The 13,335-nt window shown below is 39.4% G+C and overlaps 1 protein-coding gene across 3 annotated transcripts in view; it reads left to right on the forward strand.

Annotated features, from left to right (window-relative positions):
• Positions 1–13,335, forward strand: part of atg13 (ATG13 autophagy related 13 homolog (S. cerevisiae)) — a 59,043-nt gene that overhangs the window by 18,532 nt on the left and 27,176 nt on the right. For all 3 annotated transcript variants that reach the window (XM_060911420.1, XM_060911418.1, XM_060911419.1), the window contains exon 9: positions 8,828–8,926. In XM_060911420.1, the coding sequence (XP_060767403.1) occupies positions 8,828–8,926 (99 nt within the window). The remainder of the gene's footprint in view (positions 1–8,827; positions 8,927–13,335) is intronic.

The following is a 13,335-nucleotide window of genomic DNA, read 5'->3' on the forward strand; positions in this document are numbered from 1 at the left end:
TCAACCCCGTCTTTCGCTCGAGGACCGTTTTCAGAGTGGTACGTGGTCGACCGACTTTGCGCTTCACCTCAGGCTCCCACAAGAGAACTTGTGCGGCAGGTTGATCGTGACGAAACACATGGCCGCACAATGCCAGACGGCGTTTGGCGATTATGGTCGAGAGGCGTGGTAGGGAACCGTACAGGCGGTCATTTGTCCAGTAGTCCTGCCAGCTGACGTTGAACACTCTGCGGAGCATGCGGGTGTATGTGCCATCCAAGGATTGCTCTTGTGCTCTCGTTAGAGACCAAGACTCGGAGCCGTAGAGAAGAATGGATTCGACTGAGGCCTTGAACACTCTGACCTTTGTGTCTCTAGACAGCGGGGCAGCCCGCACCTTGATAAGAGAATTTAGGGCGCCCCAGGCTTTGGCCTTTCTGGAGTTGATGTCATGAGCAGTGTTCATCCAACTGCCAAGGTATTTGAAGTTGTCCACCTTCTCGATAGTAGAGTTGTCAAGCGCTTGGAGAGTTAAACAAATGAGACAAAAATATTATACAACCCCGATTCCAAAAAAGTTGGGACAAAGTACAAATTGTAAATAAAAATGGAATGCTTGGGGGCGTCGTGGCTCAGGTGGATAAGGCGCCATACCATAAATCTGGGGACCCGGGTTCTATTCTGACCCGAGGTCATTTCCCAATCCCTCCCCGTCTCTCTCTCCCACTCATTTCCTGTCTCTACACTGTCCTATCCAATAAAGGTGAAAAAAGCCCCCCAAAAAATCTAAAAAAAACCCCAAAAAACCGGAATGCAATAATTTACAAATCTCAAAAACTGATATTGTATTCACAATAGAACATAGACAACATATCAAATGTCAAAAGTGAGACATTTTGAAATTTCATGACAGCAACACATCTCAAAAAAGTTGGGACGGGGCAATAAGAGGCTGGAAAAGTTAAAGGTACAAAAAAGGAACAGCTGGAGGAACAAATTGCAACTCATTAGGTCAATTGGCAATAGGTCATTAACATGACTGGGTATAAAAAGAGCATCTTGGAGTGGCAGCGGCTCTCAGAAGTAAAGATGGGAAGAGGATCACCAATCCCCCTAATTCTGTGCCGACAAATAGTGGAGCTATATCAGAAAGGAGTTCGACAGTGTAAAATTGCAAAGAGTTTGAACATATTATCATCTACAGTGCATAATATCATCAAAAGATTCAGAGAATCTGGAAGAATCTCTGTGCATAAGGGTCAAGGCCGGAAAACCATACTGGGTGCCTGTGATCTTCGGGCCCTTAGACGGCACTGCATCACATATACAGGCATGCGTCTGTATTGGAAATCACAAAATGGGCTCAGGAATATTTCCAGAGAACATTATCTGTGAACACAATTCACCGTGCCATCTGCTGTTGCCAGCTAAAACTCTATAGTTCAAAGAAGAAGTCGTATCTAAACATGATCCAGAAGCGCAGACGTCTTCTCTGGGCCAAGGCTCATTTAAAATGGGCTGTGGCAAAGTGGAAAACTGTTCTGTGGTCAGACGAATCAAAATTTGTAGTTCTTTATGGAAATCAGGGACGCCGTGTCATTCGGACTAAAGAGGAGAAGGACGACCCAAGTTGTTATCAGCGCTCAGTTCAGAAGCCTGCATCTCTGATGGTATGGGGTTGCATTAGTGCGTGTGGCATGGGCAGCTTACACATCTGGAAAGACACCATCAATGCTGAAAGGTATATCCAGGTTCTAGAGCAACATATGCTCCCATCCAGACGACGTCTCTTTCAGGGACGACCTTGCATTTTCCAACATGACAATGCCAAACCACATACTGCATCAATTACAGCATCATGGCTGCGTAGAAGAAGGGTCCGGGTACTAAACTGGCCAGCCTGCAGTCCAGATCTTTCACCCATCGAAAACATTTGGCGCATCGTAAAATGGAAGATACGACAAAAAAGACCTAAGACAGTTGAGCAGCTAGAATCCTACATTAGACAAGAATGGGTTAACATTCCTATCCCTAAACTTGAGCAACTTGTCTCCTCAGTCCCCAGACGTTTGCAGACTGTTCTAAAGAGAAAAGGGGATGTCTCACAGTGGTAAACATGGCCTTGTCCCAACTTTTTTGAGATGTTGTTGTCATGAAATTTAAAATCACCTAATTTTTCTTTTTAAATGATACATTTTCTCAGTTTAAACATTTGATATGTCATCTATGTTCTATTCTGAATAAAATATGGAATTTTGAAACTTCCACATCCTTGCATTCCATTTTTATTTACAATTTGTACTTTGTCCCAATTTTTTTGGAATCGGGGTTGTACTTGGTCATTTATTTATTGAGGAAAATGATCCAATATTACATATCTGTGAGTGGCAAAAGTATGTGAACCTCGAGGATTAGCAGTTAATTTGAAGGTGAAATTAGAATCAGGTGTTTTCAATCAATGGGATGACAATCAGGTGTGAGTTGGCACCCTGTTTTATTTAAAGAACAGGGATCTATCAAAGTCTGATCTTCACAGCACGTTTGTGGAAGTGTATCATGACACGAACAAAGGAGATTTCTGAGGACCTCAGAAAAAGCGTTGTTGATGCTCATCAGGCTGGAAAAGGTTACAAAACCATCTCAAAAGAGTTTGGACTCCACCAATCCACAGTCAGACAGGTTGTGTACAAAAGGAGGAAATTCAAGACCATTGTTACCCTCCCCAGGAGTGGTCGACCAAGAAAGATCACTCCAAGAGCAAGGCGTGTAATAGTCGGCAAGGTCACAAAGGACCCCAGGGTAACTTCTAAGCAGCTGAAGGCCTCTCTCACATTTGGCCAATATTCATGAGTCCACCATCAGGAGAAAACTGAACAACAATGGTGTGCATGGCAGGGTTGCAAGGAGAAAGCCACTGCTCTCCAAAAAGAACATTGCTGCTCGTCTGCAGTTTGCTAAAGATCATGTGGACAAGCCAGAAGGCTATTGGAAAAATGTTTTGTGGACGGATGAGACCAAAATAGAACTTTTTGGTTGAAATGAGAAGCGTTATGTTTGGAGAAAGGAAAACACTGCATTCCAGCATAAGAACCTTATCCCATCTGTGAAACATGGTGGTGGTAGTATCATGGTTTGGGTCCGTTTTGCTGCGTCTGGGCCTGGATGGCTTGCTATCATTGATGGAACAATGAATTCTGAATTATACCAGCAAATTTTAAAGGAAAATATCAGGACATCTGTCCATGAACTGAATCTCAAGAGAAGGTGGGTCATGCAGCAAGACAATGACCCTAAGCACACAAGTCGTTCTACCAAAGAATGGTTCAAGAAGAATAAAGTTAATGCTTTGGAATGGCCAAGTCAAAGTCCTGACCTTAATCCAATCGAAATGTTGTGGAAGGACCTGAAGCGAGCAGTTCATGTGAGGAAACCCACGAACATCCCAGAGTTGGTGGCTAAAATTCCTCCAAGCCGGTGTGCAGGACTGATCAACAGTTACCGGAAATGTTTAGTTGCACAAGGGGGTCACACCAGATACTGAAAGCAAAATTTCACATACTTTTGCCATTCACAGATGTGTAATGTTGGATCATTTTCCTCAATAAATAAATTACCAAGTATTATATTTTTGTCTCATTTGATTAACTGGGTTCTCTTTATCTACTTTTAGGACTTGTGTGAAAATCTGATGATGTTTTAGGTCATATTTATGCAGAAATATAGAAGATTCTAAAGTGTTCACAAACTTTCAAGCACCACTGTAACAACATATGCAATGATAAACTGCAATACAAATTTATGACAAGTCAAAGAAGTAATGAGTCATGATTATAATCAGGCTGCTTCATCTTAGTTTTTACTACCTGTAATTGCGTTGTTTAAACAGTAGAGGGTGCAGTAACTTACAGTATTGAATATGCACATGACCTCATGGTAGGTGGAAGTTACGTAGCTGTAATGCCATGAAAATGTGTGCACACACCAAAAAAAAAAAGTAAAATGGGAACGTGCTGTTGTGTGATCATGGAAACCCTATATTTCATTGAAAATAGTATGGAGACAACATATCAAATGTTGAAACTCAAATTTTGTTTTTCTGAAAAAATATATGCTCATTTTGAATTTGATGTCAGCAACCCATTTCAGAAAAGTTGGGACGGGGCAACAAAAGACTGAAAAAGTTCTGTAATGCTAAAAAAAAAAAAACTTAATTTGGTTAATTAGCAAAAGGACAGTAACATGATTAGGTATAAAAAGAGTATCCCAGAGAGGCGGAGTCTCTCAGAAGGAAAGATGGATAGGGGTTCACCGCTCTGTGAAAGACTGCATGGGCAAGACAAACAGTGCAACAGTTTAAGAATAACATTCCTCAATGTAAAATTGCAAAGAATTTGGGGATCACATCATGTATGATACATAATATCATTAAAAGATTCAGAGAATCTGGAGAAATCTCTGTATGCAAGAGACAAGGCTGAAAACAGGCCCTCAGGCAACACTGCATGAAAAGCAGGTGTGTCTGTAGTGGAAATCACTGTATGGGCTCAGGGACACTTGAGAAAACTATCGTCTGTGAAAACAGTTAATTACTGCATCCACAAATGCAAGTGAAAACCATATTACATTACAGGCATTTAGCAGACGCTCTTATCCAGAGTGATGTACAGTACAACATACCCAGAGCAACCTGGGGAGCAGTTGGGGGTTAGTTGCCTTGTTCAAGGGTACTTCAGCAATTCCTGCTGGTCCAGGGAATTGAACTGGTGAACTTTTGGTCCCAAAGCTGCTTCTCTAGCCATTAGGCCATGGCTTCCCCATATCTTCACCATATATAAACAATATCCAGAAACACCGCCACCTTCTCTGGGCCTGAGCTCTTTTTGATGAATTGGGGCGAAGTGGAAAATTTATCCCAAGGTCTGACAAATCAAAAGTAGAAATTCTATTTAGAAGTCATGGACACCACGTCCTCCAGACTAAAGAGGAGAGGGACCATCCAGCTTGTTTTCAGTTCAAAAGCCATCATCTGTGATGGTATGAGGGTGCATTAGTGCACATGACATGGGTAGCTTGTACATCTGGGAAGGCATCATTAATGCTGAATGATATATACAAGTTTCAGAGCAATATGCTGCCATCCAAACAAAATCTTTCATGTAAGGCCTTCCTTCTTTCAGCAAGACAATACCAAACCGCTTTCTGCACATATTAAAACCACGTGGCTCCGTAGTAAGAGTCCAGGTGCTAAACTAGCTTGCCTGTAGTCCAGACCTGTCTCCCATTTAAAACATTTGGCACATTATGAAGTGCATAATATGACAAAGGAGACCCCGAACTGTTGAGCAACTGAAATTGTATATCAGGCAAGAATGGGACAACATTTCTCTTTCTAAACTATAGCAGTTGGTCTCCTCAGTTCCCAAACATTTACAGAGTAGTGTTAAAAGTAGAGGTGATGCAACACTGTGGTAAACATGCCCCTATCCCAACTTTTTTTGAAACATGTTGCTGACATCAAATTCAAAATAAGCATACATTTTTCAAAAAACAATAAAATTTCTCAGTTTAACATTTTATACGTTGTCTTTGTACTATTTTCAATGAAATGTAGGGTTTCCATGACTTGCAACTTATTGCAGTCTGTTTTTATTTACAGTTTACACAGCGTCCCAACTTTTTTTGGAATTGCGGTTATAAATGTTGCATTTCCTGATCATAATTTTTTTTCAAAAATATCATTGGAAAATCAAATCATGAACCCAAATCAAACCCAATTATGAAAAGTACGTATTAGAATTGGCACATTCATATAAACTTGGTATTTATGATCACTATAAATGCTATCAGAGCTGCTTAATCCCTTCTGACTAATCAGATTCATGATTTCAACAGTGCTATTGTACAACCCCGATTCCAAAAAAGTTGGGACAAAGTACAAATTGTAAATAAAAACGGAATGCAATGATGTGGAAGTTTCTAAATTCCATATTTTATTCAGAATAGAACATAGATGACATATCAAATGTTTAAACTGAGAAAATGTATCATTTTAAATAGAAAAATTAGGAGATTTTAAATTTCATGACAACACCTCAAAAAAAGTTGGGACAAGGCCATGTTTACCACTGTGAGACATCCCCTTTTCTCTTTAGAACAGTCTGTAAACATCTGGGGACTGAGGAGACGTTTACAGACTCAAGTTTAGGGATAGGAATGTTAACCCATTCTTGTCTAATGTAGGATTCTAGTTGCTCAACTGTCTTGGGTCTTTTTTGTCGTATCTTCTGTTTTATGATGCGCCAAATGTTTTCTATGGGTGAAAGATCTGGACTGCAGGCTGGCCAGTTCAGTACCCAGACCCTTCTTCTATGCAGCCATGATGCTGTAATTGATGCAGTGTGTGGTTTGGCATTGTCATGTTGGAAAATGCAAGGTCTTCCCTGAAAGAGACGTTGTCTGGATGGGAGCATATGTTGCTCTAGAACCTGGATATACCTTTCAGCATTGATGGTGTCTTTCCAGATGTGTAAGCTGCCCATGCCACACGCACTAATGCAACCCCATACCATCAGAGATGCAGGCTTCTGAACTGAGCGCTGATACAGTAACAACTTGGGTCGTCCTTCTCCTCTTTAGTCCGAATGACACAGCGTCCCTGATTTCCATAAAGAACTTCAAATTTTGATTCGTCTGACCACAGAAGAGTTTTCCACTTTGCCACAGTCCATTTTAAATGAGCCTTGGCCCAGAGAAGACGTTTGCGCTTCTGGATCATGTTTAGATACGGCTTCTTCTTTGAACTATAGAGTTTTAGCTGGCAACGGCGGATGGCACGGTGAATTGTGTTCACAGATAATGTTCTCTGGAAATATTCCTGAGCCCATTTTGTGATTTCCAATACAGAAGCATACCTGTATGTGATGCAGTGCCGTCTAAGTGCCTGAAGATCACGGGCATCCAGTGTGGTTTTCCGGCCTTGACCCTTACGCACAGAGATTCTTCCAGATTCTCTGAATCTTTTGATGATGATATGCACTGTAGATGATGTGTTCAAACTCTTTGCAGTTTTACACTGTCGAACTCCTTTCTGATATTGCTCCACTATTTGTCGGCGCAGAATTAGGGGGATTGGTGATCCTCTTCCCATCTTTACTTCTGAGAGCCGCTGCCACTCCAAGATGCTCTTTTTATACCCAGTCATGTTCATGACCTATTGCCAATTGACCTAATGAGTTGCAGTTTGGTCCTCCAGCTGTTCCTTTTTTGTACCTTTAACTTTTCCAGCCTCTTATTGCCCCGTCCCAACTTTTTTGAGATGTGTTGCTGTCATGAAATTTCAAATAAGCCAATATTTGGCATGAAATTTCAAAATGTCTTACTTTTGACATTTGATATGTTGTCTATGTTCTATTGTGAATACAATATCAGTTTTTGAGATTTGTAAATTATTGCATTCCGTTTTTATTTACAATCTGTACTTTGTCCCAACTTTTTTGGAATCGGGGTTGTATACGTAAACACAGTTTGCAAATATTAAAGGAACAATCCTGCTTTTTTAAAATTTATTTATTTATTTATTTATTTATTTATTTTTGAACTCTAATCTCTATGCATGCAGTTACCACAGACAGGAGTTTCAACATGTTCCCCAGTCCTGAAAATGGAACATACTGTCAAGTTGATTTGAAACATACAGAATGAAAATCTGGCTGTCTATAAACATCTAAAACATTATAACCTGACTATAACCATTGCATTTTTACAAAATCAGGGTCAAGGCCAGAATGAAACAGAAAAATTCGTACCAAAGCTGTTCTCTTGTAGTTTGATCAACCTTTCAAACACTTTGAAATTCATTCATTTCTCTTAACTAACTGCTTTATCCTGGTCAGGATTATGGTCGGTTTGGGGATGAGACAGGAATACGCACTAAATGAGATGCCAGTCCTTCACAGGGCACCATGTGCGCGCGCGCACACACCTTCACACCTGGGAGCAATTAAGCTCAGCCAAGCCACCTACCGGGACCCTGGAACTGTGAATTGGCAACACTGTCCCTGAGGAATATAATGAACATGTAATTTGAGTTACTTCAGTCTTTTGTGATGTCCATGTGAAACTGGACACACGTGAAATTTGCGCACACACAACACAAACAGACTCCGTTCCTCTGAAAAAGCCAGGACCCTTTCTCAGAAAGGGGTTGCAGTCATATAGTGATTAGTAATGCTGCCTCCCAGCTTGACGCTCCCGGGGTCAATCCTGAGCTTGCGTTCTTGTCTGTGTGGAGTTTTGCATGGTCTTTGAGTCCATGTGGGTTTCCTCTGGATTCTCCAGTTTTCTCTTTAAAAAAAATGAATGGAGGTGGATTGCTACTCTTTTTTGCACCTAGGTGTGTGTGTGTGTGTGTGTGTGTGTGTGTGTGTGTGTGCATGGTGCCCTGTGATGGACTGTCAAGGTTTACATCCAAGGTGTAGTTGTGTCCAGTGTCCCCAAGATGGTCTCTGGATCCACCTCCACTCTGACCAGGACAGAGTGCTTACTAAAAGATGAACAGTTTTCTGAAGGAATGGGGCATGCAGCTTTACAACTCAGTGTACAGATATCTTTGACTGACATTAATTTGTTAGAATAAATATTTTCTTAACTGAACTTAGGCTGTCATAACTGAGTTTGACTAAACTGGCACCCACCCCCCACCCCCCCAAAAAAAAAAAAAAACAGGAAAACTTGTTGAAATTCCTGCTGTGTATACAAACTGTATTGTGATGTTACCAGAGGCACAAAATATCACTTCACAGTCAACTGATCAAACGATAAAGTGAATTGACTTGTATTGGGCTTGCAGGCAGTTTGAGAGGACGGGCCTCATCACGGGGATCATCATAGACCACTTCGTGGAGCGTCCGCTCAGGAACACGGCCCTCATGCATCCCTGCAATTACAGGTCTTTGTCTGTTATATTACAGTTCTATAAGACTGTTTTGGATGCATGTTAGTTTGCGCAACGTTTATTATAGTTTGGTAGCATATACGTACCACTCAAAAGTTTGTACACCCTTACTCATTCATAGGTTTTTCTGTATTTTGATTATTCTCTACATTGTAGAACAATACTGAAGATATCAAAACTATGAACTAACATATATGGAATTATGTGGTAAACAAAAAGTGTGAAATAAACAAAAGTTTCATATTTTAGATTATTTCGTAAGGCCACACCAATTCGATTAGTTGGTTGTCGGAATCGCCGCTTGAAGAAAATGCAAAATGAAAAAAAAAATTAAATCGAAATCAAACTCCCAACAACAGAAAAACATCGTGGCTGATGGTTCAAAATACTGAAGACTGCAGGTTGAGGTCACGTGACATCGAAAACCAATCAAATCACCCCTTTCACTTTAGATAAAGACTTGTGGAAGAAACATGCCTATGGAGGGGAATCCTGCAAAGCCTGTGTTTGTGATTGTTAGGATATTCAGCAAACAGAAGCGTAAAATCTTTGACAGGTGTGTCGAAATTCAAGAGGGGGAAAACTTTGCACAGTTGTACTCAAGATGCCATGAGCTTGTTACCCTGCGATGTGCCAACTTGGGGTCATTCCATGTCAATTCACACACCCTCCCCAGTGACACCTCTTCAATTTGCCTGATATTTATTTTATTTAGTGCCTTATGATGTCAAAAGAAAAAATCCAAAATTTTAGCTTCCTAGCTGGAATGGTTTTTGAATTTTGGCACTTCAAAGTTTGGGTGCCATGCCCACTTTTGGGGTCCGGGAATTGTACACTTAATTTGCAAGCATTTTTGGAGGCCCATATCTTTTGTTCTAAGGGGAATATAGACCTGTAAATTGCTATATCTATGTATTATGGCCCTGTCTATCTGATTCTGCACCTAAAAATAGCACAGGTTTACTAACTTTATAGATATTAACCCCTTAAAAGTGGATTTTTTTTTAATGACAATTTTTTTTGACATTTTGGGGGTCCATATCTTGGAAAGTTTTTATGTTGATGGGGTTTCAACTGATTTATCATCGTATTTGGGAACTCTACTGTGTACTTAGAGAGTTTCAGGGCACTCAGAGCTTTGGTGGGGGTACAGGAGGGCCCCAAATATGGCCTCGGGACAAAATTACCATTTGGTACGCCCTACTTCAGGCCATTAGTTGGCCATGTGGGCACATGATGACTGGAATGAACCTTTAACCCTATCAACAGACACCTTTTATCAAACTTTTAAGCCAATAAAAACTTTGATTATCCAACTCCTTCAATATAAACTAAGCATTTGTATATGGTACTATTTTTGCATATTTTCTGAAAAATCCTAAGTCCGGAAAGTAGGTCAACTGTTGTTTTGACTGCCTATTCATGTTTAAGGTAGTAAAAGCACACCCATATAGTGATTTTAATCTATGGGAAGATTATTTATACCTAATACCCCATTAGTTATATTGACAATTACAAGGGATAAACCCTTTCCCGGCTGTTTCACGATGCTGTTTTTTTACATTTGACACCTTTCCCTGTATCCAACCAAACTCTGACCACTATACACATAATAGTTAAATGCATCTTTCAAACAGGAAAGGGAAAGATGCATACAAGGGGATGATCCCAAGAAAAACATCCTGGTTGCTTTACTACATTTGTTCTGACATCCGATCTGGAAGTTAAACCTAGACTCATCAGGGGTTTTTTTCAAGAAAAGGGGAAGGGGCCCCTAGCCACTCATGTGGGAAAAATTAGCATATCAAGTACCCTAATTGATATGCTAATTTTCCAGCTTGCCTGTGACCCTGTAGAACAGGATAAAGCAGCTAGAGATAATGAGATGAGATGAAGATGTGCAGCCAGAGCTAGCCCTGCTAACAAGGACAATACATGACACAAATTTACTGTAGACCTACTGGGTTTATTCCCTTGGCAAGGCAAGGCAAGTTTATTTATATAGCACATTTCATACGCAATGGCAGTTCAATGTGCTTTACAGAAGCAAAAACAAAAACAGTAAACAATAGAGAAATAAAATTACATAAAATAATTTTATTTTTAATCTAAAACAATTAATTAAAAGAATTAAAAGAAAATAATAAGAATTAAACAATAGTAGAAATAAAATAATAAAATGCCAAAAAGAAAAAAAAGGAGAGAAAGAAAAAGAAACCAGTGGAATAAAATAGAATAAAATTAAAGTAAATTTAAAACATGCAGAGAAAGTAAAGATTATAAAAAATGTAAAAATATTAATTATTTAACAGAAAGCATCTGAAAACAGCTTGGTCTTTAACCTAGATTTGAAACTGCCAACAGCAGGAGCATTTTTAATGTCCTCTGGCAGTTGGTTCCATAGATGTACTGCATAGTAGCTAAAAGCTGCTTCACCACACTTTGTTTTAACAACTGGTTTTAATAGTAAATTTTTCTGTTGCGATCTGGTAGATCTGATTGGGTTAGGCCGCTGGAACATATCAGAGAGGTAATTGGACCCTGTACCATTTAGAGATTTATACACCAGCAGCAATGCTTTAAAGTCAATTCTGTAGCTTACTGGAAGCCAGTGAAGGGACCTTAGAATTGGGGTAATGTGCTCTGTTCTTTTTGTTCGTGTGAGAACCCTCGCTGCTGCATTTTGAACCAGCTGAAGTCGTTTGATGGTCTTTTTTTGCAGGCCTGTGAAAAGGCCATTGCAGTAATCAACCCTACTAGAGATGAAGGCATGTATTAGTTTTTCCAGATCATTTTTTGACATAAGTCCTCTTAGTTTGGAAATGTTTTTTAGGTGATAAAATGCCGTTTTAGTGATTGCTTTCATGTGACTGTCAAAGTTTAGCTCGCTGTCAATGAAAACACCAAGATTTTTAACCATTTCTTTAGTTTTAATCCCTTTTTTGTCAAGAATAGTGGTAATCCTGAGTCTTTCATCTTTTTTTCCAAATAGAATTACTTCTGTTTTATCTGTGTTCAACTGAAGAAAATTTTGTGACATCCAGCTATTGATTTGATCGATGCACTGGTAGAGACATTCAAGGGGGGCATAGTCATTTGGTGATAGAGCAAAATAAATTTGGGTATCATCTGCATAGCAGTGATACAAAATTGAATTTTTATTGATAATTTGCCCAAGTGGGAGCATATAAAGGTTGAAAAGTAATGGTCCAAGAATCGACCCCTGGGGGACACCACAGGTCAAGGGCATTGACGCTGAGGAACAATTTCCCAGGGTAACAAAGAAGCTTCTATCTTTTAAGTATGATTTTAACCAATTGATAACTTTACCAGTCAATCCAACCCAGTGTTCAAGTCGATATAGCAGTATGTTGTGATCAACAGTATCAAAAGCTGCACTGAGGTCCAGTAATACCAGGACCGATGTTCTGCCTGCATCAGTATTAAGACGTATGTCATTTATAACTTTAATCAGCGCTGTTTCAGTGCTATGATTAGCACGAAATCCTGACTGAAAATTATCAAAACAGCTGTTTGATATCAAGAAGGCAGTTAATTGATTGAAGACAATTTTTTCCAGGATTTTCCCGATGAATGGTAGATTTGATATTGGCCTGTAGTTATTTAACACTGAAGGATCCAGATTATTTTTTTTAAGAAGGGGCTTTACATTACAACAGCTTTTTTTAGGGACACAGGAACAACGCCAGTCTCCAAGGATGTATTTATAATTTGAAGCACATCTGTAATTATAAGATGAAGAACAGACTTAAAAAAGTTGGTGGGCAGAATGTCCAGTTCAGATGTTGAAGAACTGAGATTTTGTACAGTTTTTTCAAGAGTCTCATAATCAATTAAACAAAATTCTGACATTGTGTTAAAGTTATCTATCTGTGTCATTGGTGATTGCAGTTTTTCAATTTTTTGCAACTGAGATATATTATGAGAAATATTCTGCCTTATTTGATCAATTTTACCTTTGAAAAAAGATGCAAACTCATTGCATTTATTAACTGATAGAAGTTCAGGTGCTAATTGTGGTGGGGCATTAGTTAGCTTCTCTACTGTTGAAAATAGCACACGGGCATTGTTCATATTCCTGCTGATGATGTTGGAGAAGAAAGACTGTCTTGCTTTACGAATTTCATAATTATAATTACAAAGCATCTCTTTATGGATTTGATAATGGATGTGAAGTTTAGATTTGCGCCATTTTCTTTCAGTCTTTCTACATTCTCTCTTTAGCAGTTTAACAGCCGGGTACTGCTTCCATGGTGCTTTCTGCTTATCATTGACTCTTTTTATTTTGAATGGAGCAATATTATCCATAATTTGGGTCATATTTAAATTAAAAAATTCCAGTAAATCATCTACAGAGTCTGACATTTTGGTTGAGTTCTGTG

Source organism: Neoarius graeffei, chromosome 27 (genome assembly GCF_027579695.1).
Source record: "Neoarius graeffei isolate fNeoGra1 chromosome 27, fNeoGra1.pri, whole genome shotgun sequence".
In the NCBI taxonomy this organism is placed as follows: domain Eukaryota; kingdom Metazoa; phylum Chordata; class Actinopteri; order Siluriformes; family Ariidae; genus Neoarius; species Neoarius graeffei.